Source organism: Echiichthys vipera (genome assembly GCF_963691815.1).
Source record: "Echiichthys vipera genome assembly, chromosome: 8".
NCBI classification, from domain to species: domain Eukaryota; kingdom Metazoa; phylum Chordata; class Actinopteri; order Perciformes; family Trachinidae; genus Echiichthys; species Echiichthys vipera.
In genome coordinates, this window is record NC_139833.1 from 17,586,326 (window position 1) to 17,612,070 (window position 25,745).

Sequence of the window (25,745 nt, forward strand, 5' to 3'; positions counted from 1 at the left end):
TTTGCAAAGTCCATCTGAGTGTGAAGTATCTAATTAAAGGTGGATGCAATTCAATTAACCACTTAATTACGCACACCGAGCTGAGGCCTGACCCTTAAATTAGATGGTAATTGGGAGGGAAAAGGTGTGCTTTTAGAGATTATTAGCCAATGATCCCACAGGTCCAGAGTAGATCATCTACATCTCTGGCTCTGCATTTATTTGCTGTAGCAGCAGTTGTAGGCCAGCCTGAGTTAAAGTCTCAAAGGAGGCTTAACATGCCTTACTGAAATAAGATGAATTGAAATCTAAAGAACCTGCCGTGCCAAATGGGAAGTTACTCAGTGCTTCAGCAATCATTATTAAATGGCTGACACAGCATCTAGGCTAAAATTGAATAATTCTGAAAGTCACCACTACTCTGCACATTAGCCCGGGTTCCTCCTCTAAGCCACCATGAAGTTTGCTCTTAGAGAATTGATTGCTAAATTTGCCGTGACGGGAAGCCACGTGGCCTCGTCTTTCAAGTGTAACACTGAGACGTATTCAATAGAAGGGAAAACACGTATCTTTGCCTCGCTGTGTTTTGGTCTACCGGCAGCACCCGCTTAGTACATTTGCATGTATCATATGGCTACGCCACACAGCCATAGGAAGGATCTCATTTTCACTGTACTCAATGCATTCTGCCCTCAGCTGACATTGCTTTCATCTTACATCTCTTCTTTTTCTCGATTTGTTTTCTCTCCTTCTCCTGCGTTCTTGCCAGAAGGGACTTCTACTCTTACTATCCGTAAGTGACTTCACCTCTTTGCTCTCCCATCTTTTTGTGACCCATCGTATACATGCTTGTGCTCTGGCTGTCAATCATAAGATGTAGAGGGAAAACGATTTAAGCAATCGATTATTTTTAACACACTTTATCACCTTTTTCTCTCTAAGTTTCTTTCACTATTTTCCTCCATATTATATCCTAACTAAACATTATTTTTTTTTCTCCCTCTCTCTCTCTATCTGTCTATTACAATCTCTCCTGTATTGCAACCCCCCTGTTATAACCATGAATAGGAAACCAGTGAACATGAATAAGACACCCATTACCTACCGGCAAGAGAAGAGCCATATGGGTTCCATGGAGCGCAGTTTCACAGACCAGAGCACCCTACAGGAGGACGAACGAATGGCCCTTTCCTTCATGGATGCGCACACCTGTGGCACACGCAGTAAGGCGAAAGACACATACAGTACAGTGAACAACCCTACCACTTTACTATAACTACACAATGCAATTTCAAAGTTGACATACATCATCCCTCACTTTGTAATCTTGTTGACCGTCATTCTTGTGCTCCATAAGTGTCTGAATCCTTCTTGAAGATAGTTATCCTGTGTGAAAAATGTTCTTTGGTACAACTCACCCTAAGTTATTCACTGCCTGCCATCAGCTTATACTAAAACATCTCACAAGGTCAGCAAAAAAGAAGGGGAGAATCGCACATGTAATGTAACATATTTGAATGAATAGAAAGAATGATTTGTGACGCTTGCGGTACTTTTCATCTTGATCTCCTTTCTAATATCGTCAGTCTCACAGAGAGGGAACAACAGATGTGTTCACCCAAAAGTAAGTGCAGATCTTGGTCTGCTTCACACATCATCTGAGACAGAGCTGCTGTCAAGACTACATAAGATCTATTATAAAGGCAAGGCAAGGCATTTTTATTTATAAAGCACGTTTCATACACAGAGGTAGCTTCAAAGTGCTGACAAACCAAAGTGACAACACCTCTAATATATACTGTACTGTACAGTGTGTGTCAGCATCAGGACGCAGAGTGCCATAATGTGTTGGTAACACCGGTGTGTGTCATCCCAAACCAAATGCGTTACCAAACTTTTATATAAAAATAAAACTTGATGTTTCATATTCATAAATTTACCTGTCTGGTACATGAATTTTTCAGCTGCGGCTGTGCTTAAATTGCAAAATATGTCTGTGTGTGGTGCAGGTGATGCTCGAAGTTCAGTGAATGAGGCCAGCAGCCTGCTGGGAGGCTCCCCGAGGCACCAGTGTGGACGTAAAGGCTCCCCCTACCACACGGGGCAGCTCCACCCTGCCGTCCGAGTGGCTGACCTTCTCCAGCACATCAACCAGATGAAGACTGCTGAGGGCTACGGCTTTAAACAGGAGTACGAGGTGAGAGGGTGCTATTACAGTACACTCCTCTCTTACACAGAGTAAGACAACATAGACAGCAAGACAGAAATGAATAGCAATACATAGCCTTGCTGCTGGTACACTGGTGTCTGTATTCACAGTGGGATTTAATTCTTAAATTCACCAACCTTCATTGTAATTGTGAGTGACATTACGAGAGGCCATAGCACTCTACATGCTGTGATAAACACAGTCCAACGTCACAGTCGGAGGCTTTTCCACCTTCGCTTTAAGTTTCTTGCTGAAAAAATGGCCAAGTAGTTATGTTTACGTAACTTCTTGAGAATTGTATTTGCTTCTGTATTGAGGTCGTGATTGATTTGGTGGCATCTGAATTCCCCTGGGAAGTGAAATGTTTCCTACATGGTGTCTCCCACTTACGGTGTAGTGCTTTCTATCATGTTCTGTGTAGTATCTGCTGAAACAACAAGTGTCACACTGAAACCTTTTTGTGGCGTCTTGGAGGAGTGAAGCACCATAGAAGTGTCACCGAAATTAAGTCAAAGACATCAATATATAAGAAAGCTCCGTCTGCCTTTCTCAGTGACGCACAAGGTCACCATCGTCCTTGAAATGCCAAGTTATTGTATAGGAGATATAGATACTTTATTGTTATTTATCTAACTTATCTAATCCCTACATCAAGTATTAAACTAAACAACTGCAGTCCATCCAGACAATCCAACTGTATTATAGCATCTTAACTGTAAAGGTCACAGCAAAAAGCTTCTTCTTAATAGGGTTTTGCAGTTGTAAGTTATCACCTCTCCAGTATGTCTACTCTGATGTCGACTCTTAATCAAGTATACCAGTTAAACTGACTCCCAGGATATTCTATACCAGTTGCTGAAAGCGTACCTCTTTGTGTGAAAGACCAGCACAAAATGTCCCCCAAGTTTGTTGATCTCCTTGCCCTACTGAGGCAAGCCCCCATGTGGAATAAAAACTTTATTTTAGCCTCTTGAATCCATGATCTCATTCCTCCGTTTCCTTTTCAAAGGTTGTTGCCATAGGGGAGGTTGTAGCAAAGACAAAAGGCAAAGCTGTGCTTTTTTAGCTCCCTCCTCAGCATAAGGTCTGGGACAGTGGGCTCACTGATGTACTGCCATGCCTGGTTAACCTGCGTAGTCTTAACACAGTGGAGCAAACTAGCAAGTTGAAAAGGATGTTGGTGTAGAACTTAAAGAAGTGACAGCATTGTTCTTGATGAAGATGAAGAAACTGGGGGGACATGGCTGAAAGAGATTTTGCAACACCACGTGGTACCCCAGGAAGAAACGCGGGTCAGTACCCGGGCATTGTTTACCTTAATTGGCAGCATTGTTAGGAGGCAGAAGGAACTTGTAAACTTTATAAACAAACACTCTGTCCTGCAGGAAGTACTTGAAGATTCTGGAAGTGTTTTGAGCTTGTACACTCGGTAGACGAAGATACACTAGAGCTTCTGTCCTTGTGACAGCAGTGAGATATATTTTGGGAAGAGCTGCTGTGTGAGGGATTGATCAACTTTATAATCCCCAAAGAAAACAGGCTTACAGTGTAAATCCAGAAAAAGAAAATAAAAGAAACATAGTCCAATCAGGACAGACAGCAAGTGCTGGTGATATCCCACAGAGTGGGATGTGCTGCAAGCCTATACACTCAAACTCAGAGCTGGGAGTGGAGCTCCTTCAGTGTGCAGATTGTATATGTTATGTCTTCTCTTCTCACCGCTTTGTGATATTACTGGACACATTTAACCAAGGGGCTGGGGTCCAGAGGCCACCATGGCAAATCCAGGTCCAGATTATACAGTGCTTATAAAGCTGAGTTGTTTGAGTTTTTATTGACTGTTAGTCAGTAATAAGAAGGTTCAAGTGCAAGTGTAGATAACTGCTAGCTTAGAGAGGCCATGTTAGCAGGAAGGGTGTAGGAGGCCATCAATCCTCCACTGACACCAACCCTCCTAACCGCCCACTGAAATTAATTAGCAGGGTTAAAAAGGCATCTGGATCAGTCTGTTGCTTCTCATATGAATAAATCATCCTCATTTGGGCCCAGAGAACACCTCTGTCACGAAGGCAGGCCTGATGAGGTTAAACTGCTTACAGATTGTGAGGTCCCAAAGAGAGGAAAGGGAGAGTCTGGAGGCGTTGAGTGTTAAAGGAAGATGAAAGGGTACAGAGGGAGATACGTGCGGAAATAAGGCTCTACTCTCATGGCTTGTCATCTCCAAATAACCTCCTCCCAGTAGCAATGCTAGTATTTACCTTCCTTTGCAATATATGGTTCAAGGTAAATGCTCTATAATTTGTGAAGGTTACAATCAGACGCCACGAGTTCCGGCCAGATGATGGCAGACATTTTGCCAACAGGTAAGGGTACGGAGTGCGTCACTCTGGCAACTTGGAAGGTTGTCGTTCGTCTGATACAATTTAGCTATTTTTCCGGTTTCAGTGGAGCAAGGTGGGAGAACGTAGGGAACAAACTGGGCTCTGTGAGGGGTGAGAATTTCGGCCCCCTCCACTCACATGCTGTGTGGCTAAATCAGATGTCCTTTCATCTAGTGGGTGATTGGCCTTAGTGCCCCCGCATTCCTAGAGTAGGAAATTTCCATATAATCAACCAGGTTGGAATTTATCAAGAACCTTTCAGAATCTGCTCACTCCACCGCTGTTGTAAATCTATTGAATTTGCTTGGCAGAACATTGCTTGGTTAGCTTGCACCAATGCATCGTGGGGTTTTAGTCCCGAGTTGAACTGTAAATACAGATTTGTTCTTCTGGCAAATTATTGCTTATACCTCTCCGGCTGTCGCAGTGGCTGCTAGCTCTAGCTGTACATTTCAGGGCACATAATGACAGGCCCAGCTCTCTGAATACCTCTCCCCAGGTGAACTTTTGTGGCTGAGAGTTGAGATCACACTCTGGGGAGAAGTCCATCCCTGTCACCCACAGCCCAGGGCATTCATAAAAAGAGAAAACATCTTTTGTCTCTGGTTCATGGTCTCTCCCTCTGGAACTCTGCTTGTAGACTCATTAAACTGTCCCTCATGGGCAAAACACACTCCACTCAAAAAAAATCAATACACACCTTTGTGTTTGTTTTTCTCTCTTTGCTATGAGTATGTGTTTTGATAGTGAGTGTCACTCTCCATTATGAAGGAAAATGATGAGGAGTATCATATTACACTACCCCGGCAGGTATAGGTTTTTATTTCCCTGAAGAATACGTATGTTGTGTAAAAACATTGATCAAGAATTTACAGTGAGTTGTAAAGGGGCTTGTAAGTGTGGCAGCTACTGTCACTACAGTCATATTCCCACGTCAGAAAGTTATGAGTAAACAACAGCAGAGCTTTATTGTAGAGCTCAGAACTTTCATTATACTCCTTTGTGCCCTGAGGCTGAGGTTAGCCAGGATGATGGATTCACTGATTAGTTGCATCAGGAGCTACTGAATTACTGCGCTTGTTTAAAAAAAAACAACAACAACCGCTACCTTTGTGGTAACAAGAATGATATTGTGATTTTGATATTCACTTTACCAATTGTATCAAATATCAATTATCACTGATTGAATTTTGACTGAATGTGGAGAGATTAGGAAAAAGGGGAATTGGGGATAGAGCATGTACACTGTTGTCCTTGTTATTAAGGGGAAACAAATAATGCACATTATGAAATCTAGTGGGAGGACTGTACTTGACTGTGTCATAATTTCCTTCATCTCACTTTATTCATTTTATATGACCCTCTTAAACAGCCCACCCCACTGATCCTTGCCAATGAGGGTTTCTAATCAATCTTCTACAGGTCTGTGTTGTTTCCCTTCAATCAGACTGTCACTCTCTCGCTGTTTTCCCCCTCTCCCTGCTTCTCTCTCCTCTTTGGATGGCTAAGTAGAGGAGTGGTGGGAGTAGAGAAACGAAGAAATCTCACAGGTCTAGTGTCAAAAATGTAAGGCAGAGAAGAACAGGGAGTAACTGATAAAGGGATGTATACTGCACGTACGACAGATTCAGAGAAAGACAGACAGAACCGGAGAAGGAGGGTGCATGGAGAGATGAGGGAAAAGTGAGGAGGAGGGTGTAATCCCAGGCAGGATTTGGCTGGTTCTTGGCTCTCTGTGGGGAGAACTGCGTTGTAATCCTCTGCTCAGCATGCATACTTGGGCAGAGTTTCACCAAATTCCCCCAGTGGCTGAAAAACGCAGGGGGTAGACTTGTATGGAAGTGTTTGTGTGTGTGTGTTGTCATGGATTTCTAGGGGCTGTTTTTACAGACATGATTTAGCCCTGCAGTAGACGCTTAAAAGTAGCTGTATGACGTTACGAGAGAGTAGGCGCTCACCAGTGCACCTATAGAGACAGGTGGATGATAGGGAATGAGATGTGTTGCAGAGTATGATGTGTTAAAATATAGCTGAGCAGCCATCCACCTGGTAGGCAGATAGTCCCTCTGCCTGCACTCTAATTACCAGTCTCCTCACCATACAGTGATTCCTATACTGCATATAGAAACATTCAGAGCGCAGTATTCATAAACAATATTTCATCTAATTTTGAGAAAACAATATATACGTCCAACTTTTTTGCTTGTTCTCACATGCAGTTTACAATGATAAGGTGGCAATTTTACATCTGGATGTTCATTACAAGGCTCCAATATTAATAATTTATTGATTTACTTCAAAAAGGCAACCTGAGGCTGAGGAAGATCTGGAAGATCCAAACGTTGCCTATTTAAAGTAAATTAATCAATTATTTATACTGGAGTCTAATGTTGCACAGACCTTCTTTGTTCCCTGCAGTTAAGTCTTTTTTAAGTCACACTTCTACATCTGGATGTTCTTGAAATTTCTGAAACAATGGGTCGTTGATTTTAGACAAAAGCAGGCTTCTCATTTCTGGCCAGCAACCTTTTGATTTTGCCATCTGAAATTATAAGTGTCTCTGGCAGGTATGATGAGCTATGGCTGCCTAGATAATCTAACATGATCACCAGGCAGGAGTCATCTCCAACTGACAGTTTATGTTTCCATATTCGTATACCCTATTAAAGCAGTATTCAATATGCACTTGATATATCTGATATATTTTTTGTATATGCCAAAATGCAGAAGCTGCTGTGACATTTTTCGGTTTCCAAGTTATGATTCATTGGATGATCGCTGTTTGGTCAATGTGTGCGTTATGTAACTATCCTTACCTCCATGAGCCTCTGATGTAAAACATTTTTTAATTCTGGGATTACTATCAGGGATTTATACATCTTTTGATACTCTGATTGATTGTGTACACAACATTTTGACCAAGTAGTAGTATAGCCACTAGGTTAAAATGACTGTGACTGATGAACAGGGTATAGAGTGTCTGATTCTTCCCTTAAAATGTTACCTGACCCCGTAGAGCTGACAAGAATAGGTGCGGTCCATGACTCACAAGGGTTTCGGGATCAGACAAGGACTGCACAATGCTTGTTGTGCTATTTATTACATGTCATACATAAACCTCTCTGTAGGATACATTGGCTCTTGATCTTATTTGCCATGCTGATAGGCCTTTATTGTGACAGCCATGAAACACAATTATCAGGCATAAAACAAAAGAAAAGATGTGTTGAACCTTTGAAAATGTTAATCTAAGACTTTTGAATTGTTAATATGCTGTGCCTCTTTATCTATGTAGAGCTTCTTTGATGGCTGGGACTGCACAAAGAAGAAGGACAAAACCAAAGGGAGGCATGACACCTTGTTGGGATGTAAGTCATCAGAACCTATTTTATCTTGTATAACCCCCCCAGAAAATATTGAGGAAACTTGATATTTCAATAGTCCTGTGCTTTGTTTTATTCTTATCCGTCTCAGATGACCGCCACAGAGTCAAGCTCCACCCTCTCCTGGGAGACCCCAACTCAGACTACATTAATGCCAACTACATTGATGTAAGTGTAGTTCTGTTCTGCCTCTTTTTGACATTGGATACAAATAGTCCGCCTCTATCTCTCACATCCTGCAAATCCACAGTCCATCTCTTTCATTCTTGTAAGCTCACCAGTCTGCTGGCCCACTTTCACCTGGAAGCTTTCATCCAATCAAACACCCGTCCTAGCGATATTTTCCCAGCTGCCATGGTTGTCAGTTGCCGCACAGAATCCCTGACCCAGACTGCTCTCTCACTTTTATTAAAACAGAGTGGTATGAATGCATTTAATGCCTCGCAGAGGAAATGAACCTCTCTGTAAGACACCGCAAAATCCCCCTAAATTAAATAGAGGTGATTGATGTTATTCAATCTCTGGATGGGCCGGAAGGAGTTAATCCTTTTTCTACCGTTCACCTTAACTGTCTGCCACACATGCACTGCCACGGTAACATTCTCACTGATCATATAAAATACATGTTTATGTTGCTAATGTGTCTCACACAGTCTCATTCATATGTGTTCCCATTCATACAAAGTAGAGGGGATGGCAACAGTGAAGTTATTAAAAGAAATCAAGATTTGGGGGAAAAAATACAATTGTTCCACCAGATATACTTGTAGATAGAAACTTGTATTTTGGTTCCCCTGTGGATATTCCTGTGACAGCCCTCAGGTGTTGCTATTCATTTGAGTCTGGAAATCAGATATGATACATTTATCTCACAAGATTTATTTTGCACATCTCTCATTGGAAAAATAAATATGGCACTTGGTGAGAAGTTGAGGCACGTTGATGTACTACCAGCCCTGTTTGAGGCTGATAAGAGGTTGGAAGATCCTGTCTCTGTCAAAACCTTTATAAAGAGTATATAAATAAAAGATTTTTCAGTGTGAGAAAATTACTTACTGCATAAGTTGACTTGATTTTAGGTGGATTCCTCCTTAATTATATCATCAAAATGCACTTAAGGACCTCCCTTCTCTTTTATTTCTCTGTAGAGAATAGCCAGTGGTGAGATGCTTTTAGAGAGTTCATTACAATGAGAGGGCATTAAATACCTGGCCTGTTGTTAGGACTGTAGTTATCTGAGGGTCTCCATTAGTGTTTAGGGCACAAAGGTGCAGGCATTAAAGAGAAAACACCACTCAGCACTCGCTATAGTGTCAGAGTCAGTGATGTTGCTCCCTGACAAGGCTGACCCGGCAGGCTGGATGGTAACTACTTAGCCCCAGCAAAGCATATTTTGGATAGCCTGTGATTATTTCACCACAGGTTAAATGGAAACTTTTCCTCCCACTGTAGTACTATTACTCTTCAAAACCGAGGTGAGAATGTGAAAGCTCTCTGCCTCCTCTTTCTCTGTCACTTAATGCCTGTTTTTTTTTCTTTTTTTTTTCTGGGCTGTGGTGTGTGTTTGTTTGGAGTGGTGCAGAACTTTGCATATGTTTGAAAGTTTCCTGCACCTGTTGCAAATGTAGAGCAGTCCATTGCGTCATGGATGTTGCTGATTTACATATCATCTGCCTCTGAAGAGTTTCAGGGTCTTACTGACAGGCAACACAATCAATCAAACACACACAGTGTCATACTGTTGATTAGTTTTGTCTAAATGTACCTAAAATAACTGTAACATCTTAGTTTCTCAGTCAGCTTCTTACTATAAGCGATTGGGTTCAGTCTGAACACATTTTTCTTGGTACAGTTAGAACAGATTTACAGTTTAAAGATTTATTTATTTATTTTTCCCCTTTTTTTTCCTCACAGGTTTGCAAAAAGAAAAAGTGGAGTTAAGCATAATTTCCAAATCAGAAACCATATCTGTTGGTTGTTGGTTAATCTTATCAATCAAATCTGATCACAGTCTTGATGAAGCATAACCAATTAACACATACCTTTATCTTTGAGTGTTGCTTAATTAGTCATGAATATTTCATTTTATTGAGAAAAGTCTTTTTTCCTCCCTAACGCAAATTCACGGTACAGAAAACTAAAAGTAATTTCCATTTGGACAAAAAAGGTAATCGCAGTTTAGAGTAAATGAAAAAATCTCTGCTGGCCTTAAGTCATAATTCCCACAAAAACAAAGTGCTCTAACACATAAAGCCCTGTTCTGCTTTACCTACATGAACACACATGCAAACACAAATCTCTTCCCACCTGTCTGTAACCATAACTCCTACTTACCAAAAGCTTCTTTCATTAACTAGCCTATATGTCTTCTTTTTCTACTCTCCTTCCCACTTCCTTGACCTTGGACCCTGTAGATTCGGATTAACAGGGAAGTAAGTACTTCACTGCTCATTCTTTTGCCTTCCATCGCTCTATTTTTGCTCTTCTCTCCCTCTTCTTTACCACTATCCTCTATCCACAAATACTCAATGGTCAGTGTGTTTCAAAGCTGTGCAACTTGAAAACAAATACCCCCCCTCAAAAAAAAAAAGCCAGTTCAGCTAATAATATTAAGTGGACACAAGGAGATGTGTCTTCTCCGGATAGAGGACCCTGCTGTCTTTGTTAGCTCTCATAGGTGGCCACGGCTCAGGAAGTTCAGTTGCTATGGCGACCATCTTAAATGGAGGAGTGGTAGCATTGGTGATAGTGTATGGCCACAGCCGGAGGAATTGTGGATAGCAGGCCTCACAGCACCGGTCATCCATCTCCATTTCAAACATGTCCCCGTTTACATGCCTGGATGAAATTCAGTTTAGGAATCCATCAGCAAAGTGGACAGACTCGACATATTAGGAAGGTGCCCTCCTCAAAAAGATGAAAACTGTTATCAACATGGATTGCCCCATCATGCTGATTTGATAAGAGCCGATGGGCTCGGGAATTTATTCAGATTATTCCTGACATGCCTTCCTCAACTCCACAGAGTCATGTAAGGTAATTAGGGCATCAATTATCCTCCCAGACACCACTCTCAAAATGACAGCAAAACAGTGAACCACAACATCCAATTGGTTTTTCTAGGCGATGTTTTCATAGAGCGGGGTCTTGGCGACAGGTGTCTCCTTTACCTTGAAAGGTTACAGAGGCAGTGCTTATTTTCACTTCCTTTGAACAGTTTGCTCGTCCTTAAATTGTTCATGCTTCAAAGTGGTTTTTGTTGTGTTTATTCCCTTCATGGATGTACAGGTGACATCTCAGTGTTCATTCATATTCACCCCGTACTCACTGTATGAAAATGTCTGTCATCTATATCAAAGGCTGTCACATCCTTTGATATAAAGTATCTCAGAATACTTCACTGTACATATCTGATTTTTGCCTTGAACCCTGTTTATGTTGGCGCTGATATTATCATGCATTTATGTGAAACCCGTGTGTGATATTCTTCCGCTCGTTTGACTTGTGAGAAGAATTCAAGGAGGACGTTTTCTGGGGAAAGAAACGCAGTTTTGGTTCAATTCATCATCCCAGATAGAGTACATATTGCATCTTCAATGAAAATGGATTTGTTTTTCATGGGACGGCGCTCTGGGAGAGAGAGAGAGTTTGATAAATAAATCAGACACCTGAAATTGAAGACTGTGCGCCTTTAGTTTCTTTATCATATCTTTATTAAACTGTCACAGGGATCCAGTCATTGTTTAGTCAGGTAGCCCGACTTGTTGTCGGAAGCACTTTTTCTGAGATTTATCAGCAGTTTGTTGAGATGCAGCATTTACCACGTGTTGCCTCAACTGCTCCGAACTCTCTGTGGATTATGTGAGGACAAAGATATGGTTAGGAGCAATGCTGGACATTCATACTGGAAACATGATTCACAGTTGCATTGAATTGGGAACGAAAAGGGTGTGACATACAGCTGTGCCTGAGGCAAAGATAGCTAACTCAGCATGTCATCCCTCTTCTCTCTTTCAGGGCTACCATCGATCCAACCACTTCATCGCCACTCAGGGTGAGTATATACAAGGCAAGGCTATAGCGTGTGTGTGTGTGTGTGTGTGTGTGTGTGTGTGTGTGTGTGTGTGTGTGTGTGTGTGTGTGTGTGTGTGTGTGTGTGTGTGTGTGTGTGTGTGTGTGTGTGTGTGTGTGTGTGTGTGTGTGTGTGCGTGCGTGCATGCAGGACAGTGAGTACCTTTTGTTGTTGTGTAATAAATTGAAGATGATCTAACCAATGAGCCCACTCATGTACAGTCCCTTGCCAAAACCATCTCTATGGCAAATCCAAAGTGTGACTACCAACCCGTGAAGGCTGTGCTGGTGATGTCACTGAATTACTCATGAGAAGAGGTGAATAATTAAACACATTAATTATAGCCTCTCAACCTTGGCGTGTTCATTGTCAGGGAGAGAACCTTCAATTCACCCTGTCGCTCAAATATAAAGTCGCTTCTGACGGACAGTCAGACTATGTTAAAAGTGTCTCTCCACTCTTTTTTAAACTGTAAGGGGTGCCAGTTTCCTGGAAGCTCCTGTCACAAAGTCGCCAAAGGTCTGCTCATCTGCTTACCCTGCACCAGCATCTCCTCTTCCCCCCCCCTGCAACAAACCTGCAACAAAGATGACAGCAGTGTTTTTGAACACTTCTTTTCTATGTGATCCTTTTTAAAGTTGTGTCTCGCTTCCTAAAAGTCTCCGCCTCAAATGGGGATGATTGACTGATGCCCCCCCCCCGGGCTTTCATCATCAGCTGTTGCTGTTGTTTTGTCACCCAATGCCCGTTCTCTTCGTCCTGGGATTCCCAGTATCTTTATTGACAGGACAATCTTGAGAGATCAGTACCCTGCTGTCTGAGGAAGGACACTTAGGTCGCAATAATACCAAATTTCACAACAGCAAGAGCTCCCTTTTTTGAGGGGGGCATGCTTTGATGATGCCATTTTTTTGTCTCTTTGTCTGTCATTTCTTCCCGCTAGGACCCAAGCAGGAGACTCTGTATGATTTTTGGAGGATGGTGTGGCAGGAAAATTGTTTCAGCATCGTCATGATTACTAAGCTGGTGGAGGTTGGCAGGGTAAGTGGCAGGTGATGTGACCCCCCCCCCCCCTCCCCTTCTGTCAAGATCCAATGCTCAGAAATATCCCACAATCACCATACAGGAACATTTTGGTGGGCTTTTAAGTGTGTAATGAGTATAGATCTCACAGGAGCTTGCTGTGCATGCAAACGGCAGGCTTCAAACTTCATTTTAATGAGGATTGCCCTGTATTTATGTGAAATCACAGGCAGTAGATAGCGTAGCTGTTAAAGGAATAGCTGAACATTTTGTGAAACTTAGATGAGAAGATCGATATCACTGTTGACTGTTGGCTTGCTATGACGCTGCAGCCAGCAGTCAGCTGGCTTAGCATGAACACTAGAGACCTAGCAAAGTTACATCAATAAATTCCACTGACAAGAATTCGTTTTGGACAGATTCAACTAATTAGGTATAACATGTTAATATGAGTGCTTGAAGTGGATTTTGTTACCTTTGGACAGAGCGAGGCTAGCTGCCTCCCCCTGTTTCCTGTCTTTATGCTAAGCTAAGCTACACAGCTGCTGGTTGTAGCTTCATATTTACCACACAGACATTTGATCGATATGGCACTCTACATTCATTTTTACATGGATTGTTAGCCCTTATTTTCTTGCTTTCTATCTGTTTTGAAAAAATCATCAAATTGTGGTGCCGTTTTATAGAAATGTACATACTATGATGATTATGTAGTCCATAAAATGTGAGCCACATATCTTGGGCATCTGTCCTTGTATATACACTGCATGACTAGGTTTAATGGCTATACTGTAGTACTGTTATTATCCACCTCACATAAATACCTGAAGTGTATGAATCCTGCTCTAAAAACCTGTCCTTTTCGATCCAGCCAAGAGAAACATATTACTAAGTGGATGGTTAAAATGGCACCATTTTTCTAGCAGTAGCCCTACATGCAATTTGGGACTCCATATCAACAATTCTGGGAACAGTCAACAAATGAGAACTAGTCCATGTGGCTGAATCCAAATAACCCCTCCATTAAATGAAAAAAATGACCTCCTTTGTGCCTGGTGTTGGTGTAAAAGATTGCTACATTCCTGTTCATTATGCTACCCACCATTATGTGATTTTTGTGCTTTTCTTTTCTTCTGAGATGAATTATCTGCAGAGGAACAGATTGTTTTTGTTATTCTACAGCACTGGAAGTGTAACTTCTATACATTTTAACTTATTCAAGTTGACATTAACATTTCGCTGTTCTAGTTAAATCAACAAACTAAGAAGTTAATATGTTTTAAAGTTATCACTTAATTACAAATTATAATGAAACAGGTCATGTTGTATGTATTGTTAAGTTAATCATGTCAAATGTGTTTTTTAATTACAATTGAATGTTAAATTTGCTGAAAATGTTTTGATTTCCGATATGATGGAAAGGACTCCAGAAATCCAAAATTAGCCGTAGGAAAGGTGTAAGGGTGACATGCAATAGACGAATACGTGAAGTATAAGTCCAGCGTAATTGGATCGCAAGGTCTTCTTCGGCATGAATATACATCAAATAAGCCATCAAGGCAAGTTTTTTGGGTGATCACCTATTAACAGAGAAATCCTGGAGAGAAGCTAACAGCCACACGTGATTAACCAAGGGCAGAGCACCTAACACATCCAAAACGGCTTTTTTTAAACCACTAATATTGCTCAAAATAACACCATACCTCTGCAATAGCATAAGAGATCCTACACATAAAACGAAGCACCAACAAGGAAGTTAGCAAACCCTTAGCAGCCAGCTCTGTTTATATTGACAGGCAGCCCAAATGCAACAGTATCAACACATTCATTAGTAGTCAATTACTGAGTTCAGTTCTATTAGATTTCAATAGAACTGAACTCCGTAATTGACTACCAATTGATTGCATGGACTGCCTCTCAATGCTAAGGCTTGTAGCATTGTGCTTTGTTTTATGTTTAGAAGAAGAAGAATTACTTTTATTTATCCCGCAAGGGAAATTAAACTTTATTATAGTCTGTTATTATTCATGTTACAAACACACAGGCCTGAAATACACACATGCACAAACAGGACCTATATACATGCAATTAATGGAGAGATCTCAGATCGAGATGGCTGCCAATGGATCAGCGCCTCGAGCAGTTGGGGGTTCGGTTCCTTGCTCAACAGCACATTGGCAGTGCCCAGGAGATAAACTGGCAGCCACCAATCCATGCTCCATTCATGGTTCACACATGGACTCGAACCAGGGATCCTCCGGTTCCTAGCCTCCGGTTCCCAGCCGAGTCACCGCCCACTAACGCCGGGACTTTTACCATGCTACTGCAGAGGTTTGGTGCCATTTTAAGTGTGTTAGTGTGTTAGCCATGTCTGGCTGTGGGCATCTCCCCGGGATTTCTCTGTTAATAGGTGATCAACGAAAAAAAACTGTCTTGATGGCTTATTTGATGTATATTCATGCTGAAAAATATCGTGGGGTCCAATTACGCCAGACTTACACTTTAAACCGCAATTTGAATTTCCAAACTCAAATTTTTTAAGCAAAGATGAGATGACAGAGAATCTAGTGTCATTTGTTCAAAAATTTGGGGGGTTGGTGGTATAATAACACAATTTATTTCATTTGAAATTGTCAGTAAAAGTGCAGTGACCTAAAATATCTCTAGAGCTTCGTTCAGTAGCTGAGAATGAACTTGCAGCACATTTCATGGAAAGAATTCTGGTATCTGGTAAATTCATAAGCAAAAAGAGGGGGCGATTTAGAAAAATTGTTTCTTAAGAGTGAGACATTTTGGAAAATTGGACACTTTAAGCCTGAGAATGTTAAATTGAGGAACATTAGATCATAGTGTCTCTCAAATAACAGAGAGGAGAGGAAAATTAGGATATTCTTTTAGAGGATGGATGTTTTAAAGTCAATCATACAACATACTACAATGTTCAAGGTTCCTTATCTGCCATGTGCACAACAATAATGAAGTAGTTGACAATAGTCTTAGGCCTCAGGTACTTTCCATCATTGTTCATTAAATAAATATAAAAAGAAAATCATGCAAGTAAAAGCAAATCTGAATTTTAGACAAAAAAGAAGGTCAAAATAAAAACGAATTAAATATTATGAAGTAATAGAATTTGGATTGGAAATGCATTAAATCTAATTTAAACTAAATGTTAAGGACTGTAGTAATGTAAATATACATATTAAACTCAAGAAAAAAGTTCATTCTTAGTCCCACTGTGGGGAAAGTTGCATTGTTACAGCAGGAAAGGGGAAAGTACAATAACAAGAGGCATCATTAGAAAATGCAAGATGTAATAAATAAGTTAAAAGCAGAAAAATATATCAGGGGATGGAAGAGATTAGGGTATTTTGAAGAATGTAGTTGAACCGGTGGAGAATTCATCATCAAACTTGAGGCAAAAAAAGATTCAACCTTCACAACACTCTGTGAAACAGATTAATTCATGTTACGCCTTTTTCTCAAATTTAATCATGAGGTTTAACTCTATTGCTTCCCTATTTTTAAACAGGTGAAGTGTTGCAAATACTGGCCTGATGACAGCGAGATGTATGGTGACATCAAAATCACTCTGCTTAAGACAGAGACACTGGCTGAATACACAGTTCGCACCTTTGCCTTGGAGAGGGTAAGTTTATCTAAGATTTACATTTTGCCTACCCTCTTTTGCATGCATTAGTACCTGTTAGGATATTCCTAGAATTAGAAGTAGTACATTAATAGAGGGGATTAGATACTTGGCAGGACTTACTGCTGATGGGTATGAGGGCAACATGTTAAACTGAGAGGAATTAACACCAGTAGCTATATGAATGCCCCTGCCGTCTTTCCAACATAGCTGCTACGGTGTTGTGCCCCTCATGGTCTCCATCCTGTCAATCTACCCGGGGATCTCTCATTGGTGGGGCTCAGAGCAACGCTGGATTGACAGTGGCATAAACATAGCATTATCATCACGCTGTCACATTCACCCTCCATGGGCACAAGCTGCTTCTTAGTCAAATCGAAACGAATTTAGGAGCTAGTGACAGCTTGTTTTTCAAAGCTCTTTTCCTTTCTTCTCTTTTTTTTAGGAATTCAGTCTTCAACAAATCTTTGCTTTGCGTTGCTTTACTTTGTCATCTCTGTACAGAGGAAGAAATTGCTGTGTGACTGCAGCAGCCTCCCAGCAGAGAGGAGAAACCTCCCAGGCCTCCCTGAGCTCCGAGAGCCTCAGTAATTCCGTTTCGCGTGTCTGTCACACTACAGCTGCTATACTAGCATGTGATGCCCCGAGGCATAACTGTCCTAGAAGACCTAACACCCCACGTAAATAATGTCCCGGTTATCCTCACACTGAACTGAAAAATCTGTCACATCTATCACGGAATGGGAATGTCTCTGGATGGATGGGAGCATGTCTTGGGTGAAATAAGGGCCTGGAGGCTACTATGGTTAGGAAGCAAGCCATAAAAATGTAGTGTTTTACATGTAATGGGTAATGTGTTTCTGTTGACAGAGAGGATACTCAACCAAGCATGAGGTACGTCAGTTCCATTTCACATCCTGGCCTGAGCACGGGGTGCCCTATCACGCCACTGGACTGTTGGCCTTTATACGAAGAGTGAAAGCCTCTACACCTCCTGACGCTGGCCCTGTGGTTGTCCACTGCAGGTAACATGACCCTTAGCAGCAGCAGTAACCTTTAGTGTTATAAAACCAAACCAATGTCAACTTGTATTGCACATATGAATACTATCTTTTTCTTAGTGTGGGAAGTATTATTAGTAGTGGATAGTATTTCCCTTTGGGAGGCCCACTTTCATGTGCAAAGTGAGTGTCAAATAATCCATGGAGGCAGCCATTAACCTTGGTAGGCCACTTTTTATTAGCCTTGCTAACTCGGCTACTTGTACTGTAACAGAATATTGAAACACAAATTAGGGTAAGAGTTTTTATTCTGCCACATATCCCTGTGCTCTTTACAGAAACCTAATTTCTATGATTCACATGTAACCCTGAGTTAATCATTTTCAAATGCAAAGACACTGTCTATAAGGGAAAACAACCTAAATGCTAAGTAAAGCTTGGACTGGACTCCAAAATTCTAACTTTGCATCTGTCATGTAATCTGGATTTTCCTATTTTGAAATGTGTTGCAGATTAACGTGAACACAATTTTCTCTTGCTGGAGGCCTAAAGAATGCTTCCATTAACTTAGTCAGTATAAATGAACAAATACAATTTTCAATCATTTCATGCCAAAATGTAATCCTTTTCAAACACCCTGCTCATAAGATAATGGTGTAATAATTATTATGATCTGATACCGCGTAAGTGATTCCATGAAAACTAGTTTATTAACATTCCTTTTCCGTTATGACTGTCAAACTACTGTAGAATATACAAAAAATATATGGCACTTATTTTCTGTATGTATAACCTAAACCAGGCCATACACTAATTATAGCAATAATATCACATCATATCATACAGGGTTAGTAGTTTATCAATCTCGGATTGGCTATCGGTCTGACGACAAATAATATTCTAGGGGCAACGTCTAATATTTCTGGCTTTCCAGTGTATCCAACATATATTGGGGCCAAGACTTTCTCATCAGAGGATGTTTACAAAGTGATGAGCACCTTGAGACATGAGAATGGAGTTGGGGAAGAGAGATGGCGTCTCTATTAATAGATATCTGCATGAATGCCGATCCATAATAACAAAAAGCTAATGAAAAACCAAACCGTTGTCAGTAACAATATGAATATATATATATATATATGTGTGTGTGTGCGTGTGTGTATTACACACAAGTATCAGACATATGCAAGTTCAGGTACCAGAATCTGTGTCAGGAAGAAAAAAACATTGTGGCTTGCCCCTTTTACCGCTAGTGCAAGCTTAGCAAACTCCATCTCTGACATGACCTTTGACTTGTACTTGTACTGAAAATATCTCCCATTTTAAATCATGTATTGCAACGACTTGTTTTCTCCTGAGGAAAAGAATAATGTCCTGAGAAAATTTTAACTGCATTTTTACTTACTTGAAAGTTTGGTGATTTAATGCTTTAAGACATGGTTTCTCATGAGAGATGTCCTTTGTGTGTCAGTGTTGGGGCGGGTCGCACTGGCTGCTACATCGTGCTGGATGTCATGTTGGACATGGCCGAGTGTGAGGGTGTGGTGGATATCTACAACTGTGTCAAAACCCTCTGCTCTCGACGCATCAACATGATCCAGACAGAGGTCAGGTCAACTGCACAGCCGGAAAATCACTTCACATCCAAATTCAAGTTTAATATTTCTAAATGGTCTTGCACATTATTCAGGAGGTGACATCATTAGTCATAGTACGTCTCCAATGGGAGACTTCAGGAGAGTCCGAATTTTAAACATTTGGCTTTCCCTCCTGTTGTTTGGAAATTCCAATAGCTAGGAGGGGTATTATCATACTCCTCCTCTGGGGCTCATGTAAAGGTCATTGCAATAATTTTAAAGAAAAAGACTTGCATTGTCCCTCAGTGTGCTGTGTGTATGCGTGTGCTGTTTTTCTTCTTTAGATGTGAAGATAATTTGCATATTCACCCCTTATTATGTAAATCTGACATTGACTTAGCTGTTTATGCCATTTGTAGTTATTTGCTGGGGTGCTATAATTAAATGCACAACGCGTGTGTTTGTTGACTTAGAAATATTTATTTATTCTCCAACAGCTTTCATACGCCAACAACATTATAGCACATGTTTAATTCAGAACAAGGTTATGAAAAATCTCTTCCATTCTTCTTATTGTTTGATTATTTATTCCCATCTACATATGTTCTTAATCTTCTTTCGTTGAACCTGCCTCCTCTGTAATGTTAAGCTGTTTGCAACCAAGTAACAACTAGAGTACATATGCATGCCCACACATGTGCACATACACAACACTTAATGTTTCCTGTACCTGTTCAGGAGCAGTACATCTTCATCCATGATGCCATTTTGGAGGCCTGTCTGTGTGGAGAGACGGCCATCTTGGTGAATGAGTTTGCGGTCACTTACAAAGAGATGCTGCGGGTGGATTCCCAGAGTAATTCCTCTCAGCTACGGGAAGAGTTTCAGGTCAGTCTTTAGATGTATGGCAACATCACGAGGTCAATCAATTTTTGAAGAGCATGTTTATTTTGTTAAGATATGCAGCCAGTAAAACATGGGATGTGCAAACATTCTGACTAACACAGCCCACACAGTAATTTGCAGTCATAATGCAATTTCTTACCAAGCACCCAAAAAACTTCTACTTCTACTACTACTACTGCTACTGTTACTTTTAGTAACAATTTAACACTAACACTAACATTTCTACTACTGGAGTACAACTGCTAATACAGTACAAGTTTTCCATGTACCTACACTACTACTGTTACTTTACCTACTACTTTTACTATTACTACCACTAACAATAATAATGTAGTAGTAATATTAATGGAAATTGATGTTTTAAAGCTGATGATTTGCAAATAAATATGATACAGGCTACAGTCACAATAAGAGCCAATCATGATCCATCATATATAATGTATTATATTTGTATATGTACTTGTATGGGATGTATTCTGTTGTGTAATATATATTTGCTCAGTTAAGTTTAAACAGACTGCTTGGTATTCAGACATAAACAATAATAGACAATGACTCTATCTTCTCTGTTGTGGAAATGTACTTTGCAGCAGACATTTCAATATCAACACAGAGTGCAGAAAGGAATGGGCTAATGTGTGTGTGTGTGTGTGTGTGCGTGTGTGTGTGTGTGTGTGTGTGTGTGTGTGTGTGTGTGTTTGTGTGTGTGTGTGTGTGTGTGTGTGTGTGTGTGTGTGTGTGTGTGTGTGTGTGTGTGTGTGTGTGTGTGTGTGTGTGTGTGTGTGTGTGTGTGTGTGTGTGTGTGTGTGTGTGTGTGTGCGTGCGTGTGTGTGTGTCTGTGTCTTTGTGCAGGATGATGTTTGTTTCCTTTCACTTTTGATTCTGCGTGTCTGTCATTGAAATCCTCTCCCTAGTTTGTAGGAATTCGGTCCAGAACATCTTATTAGATGTTGATTTGGGGAGAAGAGAGCCAGATGTGTTCCCACATTTTTACCTACATCACCTCCCACCCCAACTCCACTGCAGAGCTCAACCAGCAGCGGCATTGATAACAAATTCCGCATTTCAAAGTAATACTGAAAAATGCTCATGCTTCCCGTATACACAGGAGTTACCATTGATGCATTGCTTGGAAATTAGGGAATTGTACTACAGAAGGTGCGACACTCTGATTACAAACTGTTCGTATTTTATTAAGGAAACTTAACATGCGTCGCTTTGATCTTTTAAACTTATGTCTGACATCGTTGTTGAAAGCCTCTTCACTGTCCAATGAGCTCTCTGTTTGCCTTTTTACTCAGAATTCAGCTAACCCGTACTGACATAAGGGGTCATAAGTCACAGATGTATTATTGATGCTGTGTATTAATGAACCAACTTTTTTTCTCGCACATTGTCTAATGTAATTACAACTAAATGAACAGAGAGTTTATCAAAGGAAATTGATATGCAATATTTCCCTTTGAGTTTTTAATTTCATTATATTTCCTTTTATAATGCAGTCAGCCTAAATTATCATTTATTCTTTTAAATCAGTTTGTCAGTGTGATGTTCGGAGTATTAAAGATTCTTTCAATTAAAGTTATTGGATTCCTGGCATTCTCTGCATCCCAGTCCTCCATGCTTCTGTCTGATTCAATTCTTTTTATTCCTCCTCCCATCTACCATTTTGACTCCTCTGCTTAGTCTCCCCCTCCTCGTGCCTTCCATCTTTTTTAACTCTCTTTTCAATGTTATTTCATCATCCCGTTGCTCTCATCTCACTTCTTTAACGTTTCCATTTGCAGACCCTCAATTCTGTGACTCCACACCTGGATGTGGAAGAGTGCAGCATTGCTTTGTTGCCCAGAAACCGAGAGAAGAATCGCAGCATGGATGTTCTGCCGCCTGATCGCGCCCTGGCCTTCCTGGTTACGACAGAAGGAGAAAGCAACAATTACATCAACGCTGCTCTTGCTGATAGCTTCCATCGGCAGGCTGCTTTTATTGTGACCCCTCACCCTCTGCCGGGCACCACGGCTGACTTTTGGAGGCTGGTCTTTGACTACGGTTGTACAGCCGTGGTCATGCTCAACCAACTCAACCAGTCAAACTCTGCCTGGGTAAGGTCAAAATGTTATATACTGTTTTACTGCCATCGATTTGTTGACACTATAGAAAAAGAGACATAGAGAAGAGTTTGAGTTCAATCTCACAAGAGTGTGTTTGCTGTACAAGTTCTTACTTTCAGTCTTGAGGTTATCTGACTTTTACTTGAAGCTTTTCCTGACATACCCTGCCTTCACTGTTTCTGTATCTCACTGTGCTTGGGATTAGTTCGTTCATGTCATTTTTTTGGGCTTTGATCCCTGACCACATTGATCTCAAGGCATGACTAGATAACACCCGCTCCAGTTTTTCCTTCCTCATCTCTGAAGAATAGGCTTGCATTACCCTCCAGCCACATCTCAGGGTTCTTTTTTTTGGCGTCCCACTTTTTCTCACGAGCATATGTCTTTCTCTGTGCTGCAATATTCCCCTGTTCTTTCTTTAACACTAATAATAGATATAATAATGGTTGGAAACCCATCACAAGATTCAAGTTCAAGATTCGACTGAATACACAACGGAACACAACGGAACAAATAACTAAAACAATGCCATGGATCTATTTTTAAGAGGGTATTTTAAAGATTTTAAACAAAGCCTTAGCCCCAATGGTAGGAGGTTGGAACTATAATAGTAATGCTTAAAGTGATCAATTAGGATTTAAAGGCTCTACCAAATAATCTGCTATGCTGAAGAACACTTTAAAAGTCAGCAATAGATCATAAATACTATTCTAAGTAGAGGCACGGAAATATAATCATATCTCAGATTTGTTTCAAGAGTCTGTCAGACAACTATTGAGCAAATTGAGCTGCCCTACATTTTTTTGGGTGAAAATAGATGCACAGATTGAATGAAATGAAACATACTCTGTTAAAGAGCCATAACCTGGCACAACTTGAGTACGGATGTTTTCAGCCAATAATTAATATCTCCATTTTGCTGGAGTTAAACTGAAGGAGATTGGCAGACATTCATTCCTTAATGGCAGATAAAAAGTCACGCTGCTGAATCATTCAACAACTTTGGTACAGGTATGACTTGATATCATGGGCATAATAATGAAAAAAGATATAAGTAATTGATGCTTTCTAAGACTATAGAAGAAAAAGACCATTGACATACACAGTAACATTTGAAGTAGACAAACAAAACCTATCAAGGACAGTCCTGGAGATACTTGAACTTCTGAATAAGAATGTTTCAATCAGTTGTGTCAAATGCTCTTTACACAAAGAGAATTAGGTATCAGCTTTCATCAATATATCATGAGGGCAATTTCAAGTACTTGTGTATAATATCATAGTAACTTGTATTAACACTTGTATAATTGATATACGTGTATGGATATCAAGTAAATCACAGAAACCACCGGCAAAAAGTCAAAGACATTGAAGATAAGAGCTCATGCAGGATACAGATTTTGGCTTTGGGCAATAAAGATCTGGGAGCTTTGCAAAATCAAAATAAAAAAATAACCATATACAATATGTATTATATTGTATTACAGCCTTGGAAAGCAGGTGGATACTCTAAATTATGAATCCTTTTGATTGTCGTAAAAACCGACCTTAAGGTTTCTTGAAAAATGCTCTGGTAGAGTGTATTACCTACAGTAGCAGACAGGTGTACTGACAGAGACACTGCTTTAGACAGGGGCAGCAGCTGCACTAAAACTGACTTAAGTCACCTTGAAAAAGGCCCACCTGTATAGATCGGTGTCAGTTTAAGGCCCAATCCCATTTCACCCCTTGCCCCTATGCCTTTTGCTTGTTCACATGTAGGGGTATGGGTGTCTCAATTCCCTCTGGCATCGATGGGGAGGGCTAGATGGCCCTCTAAATGGAGCTTTTCCAGACCCACACTTCATACAGAGGGGTATGAGATATTATTTATTATTACATAGAATCCGAAAAAACTAATGACACACGTGTTAGTTAGCATGTTGTTTAGCTAGGCAAACTACAAAACTTTTTTTGCAATCTATACTACATACCATAAACTGGTCCACCAGCACTCCCAAGCGTTGAAGACATTTCCGTGTTTGCTTTGCTGCAGACAAACGCAAAAGGATGCCTATAGCACATGCAAGCGTTAACGCCGTCATGTTGAATCTCCGGCAAAAACAGGTCACGTCTGCTTTTGTAAATCCGTACATAATGATGTATCGTGATGGAAGGGGTGTCCCATTTTGTAGGGGCAGATGTTCAACCCCTACCCCTTCTACCTCTTTCAAGGAACAAAGGGGAGGGGTACAAATGAGAAATGGCACTGGGGCTAAGTGTACGCTATATTTAGAATATTTTCACCACTTTACCTTGCTGACAACAGACCTTTCTATGGCACTGCATTTTCTCAACGCATTCCCACACGATAGCACAGATGTGCTGCATATTGTGCTATGCCACAGACCAGCTGTTTCAATAAGACTTTCCACGGTTTATGGAATAAATAAATTCAAATACAGTATACAGAAGAAGCTTTACATTTGGACACTAACGGCTGAAAGAGAGAGAGGGGAAAGTGTGTGAGAACTGAAAGAAAGAAAGGTAAAGTGGCGAAACACTTATTAACACTATACTAAATATAGTGTTTATTTTAGGTGGGCCTTTGTTTTAGGTGTCTAGAATACATTTAGGGTGCTGTCCCTGTCAAAAGTAATACATTGCAAAGCTTCTGTATCGAGAATTCCTGTCTGCTTCTCCAAACATGTAGTGTGCTAGTAATACACAGACTATTAATATGTAACTCAAACGACCCCCACTTCAAAATAGCCAAACTAACACTTTAAATGTAGAAATGTAGTTTCTGTGTTTTGTGCTTTTCTGCATGCTGTGTTGTAAGACCCTGTACAAATCAAATTGTAGGTACCCCCGTTCAGTCCCACTTTTCAACCACTCTCCTTCAAATGTTTTTCTTTTCTTCTAGTGAAATGCAGTTCCTTTTGGGTCTTGCCTGAAAATTGAGTTATCAACACTTTAAGTTCATTGCGAGATCTTGCTATGAACTCTGTTATAGAGTTAATTTGTGGCACTGTCTCTGTCTCCCTCTTGTTGCAATCTCTCAAAGCACATTACATCTCTCCATCCCTGCGCTGCTTCTCTTCCATCATTAACACCAGTATGGTTCCATAACACCTCCTATTCTATGTAGGCACACACTATCTCCACTTTTGTCATTGCTTTTGTTATACTTGTGTGTCGGCATGTCTCTTCAACTGTATTATGTTCTTTTTCTGTCGTTCTTCCTCACTTCCCCCTCTGCCTCTGTAGCCATGTGTTCAGTACTGGCCGGAGCCTGGTTTACAGCAGTATGGGCCCATGGAAGTGGAGTTTCTGTCCATGTCAGCAGACGATGATGTCATTACTCGTCTTTTTCGGGTCAAGAATGTCACGAGGGTGAGTCATTGCAGTTCTGGAAAAGCTTTCACAAGACATGTTGTTCCACTCAGTGATATTTCACAAAATGGTAACTTGA

General features: G+C 40.6%; 1 protein-coding gene across 1 annotated transcript in view; it reads left to right on the top strand.

The window, feature by feature from the left end:
* Positions 1-25,745, top strand: part of ptprub (protein tyrosine phosphatase receptor type Ub) — a 167,138-nt gene that overhangs the window by 134,609 nt on the left and 6,784 nt on the right. The window contains exons 15-26 of the mRNA XM_083918392.1: positions 1,048-1,202; positions 1,989-2,176; positions 7,865-7,937; positions 8,044-8,120; positions 11,970-12,006; positions 12,968-13,065; positions 16,580-16,696; positions 17,567-17,721; positions 19,169-19,304; positions 20,013-20,162; positions 21,968-22,282; positions 25,541-25,666. Of these exons, the coding sequence (XP_083774518.1) occupies positions 1,048-1,202; positions 1,989-2,176; positions 7,865-7,937; positions 8,044-8,120; positions 11,970-12,006; positions 12,968-13,065; positions 16,580-16,696; positions 17,567-17,721; positions 19,169-19,304; positions 20,013-20,162; positions 21,968-22,282; positions 25,541-25,666 (1,627 nt within the window). The remainder of the gene's footprint in view (positions 1-1,047; positions 1,203-1,988; positions 2,177-7,864; positions 7,938-8,043; positions 8,121-11,969; positions 12,007-12,967; positions 13,066-16,579; positions 16,697-17,566; positions 17,722-19,168; positions 19,305-20,012; positions 20,163-21,967; positions 22,283-25,540; positions 25,667-25,745) is intronic.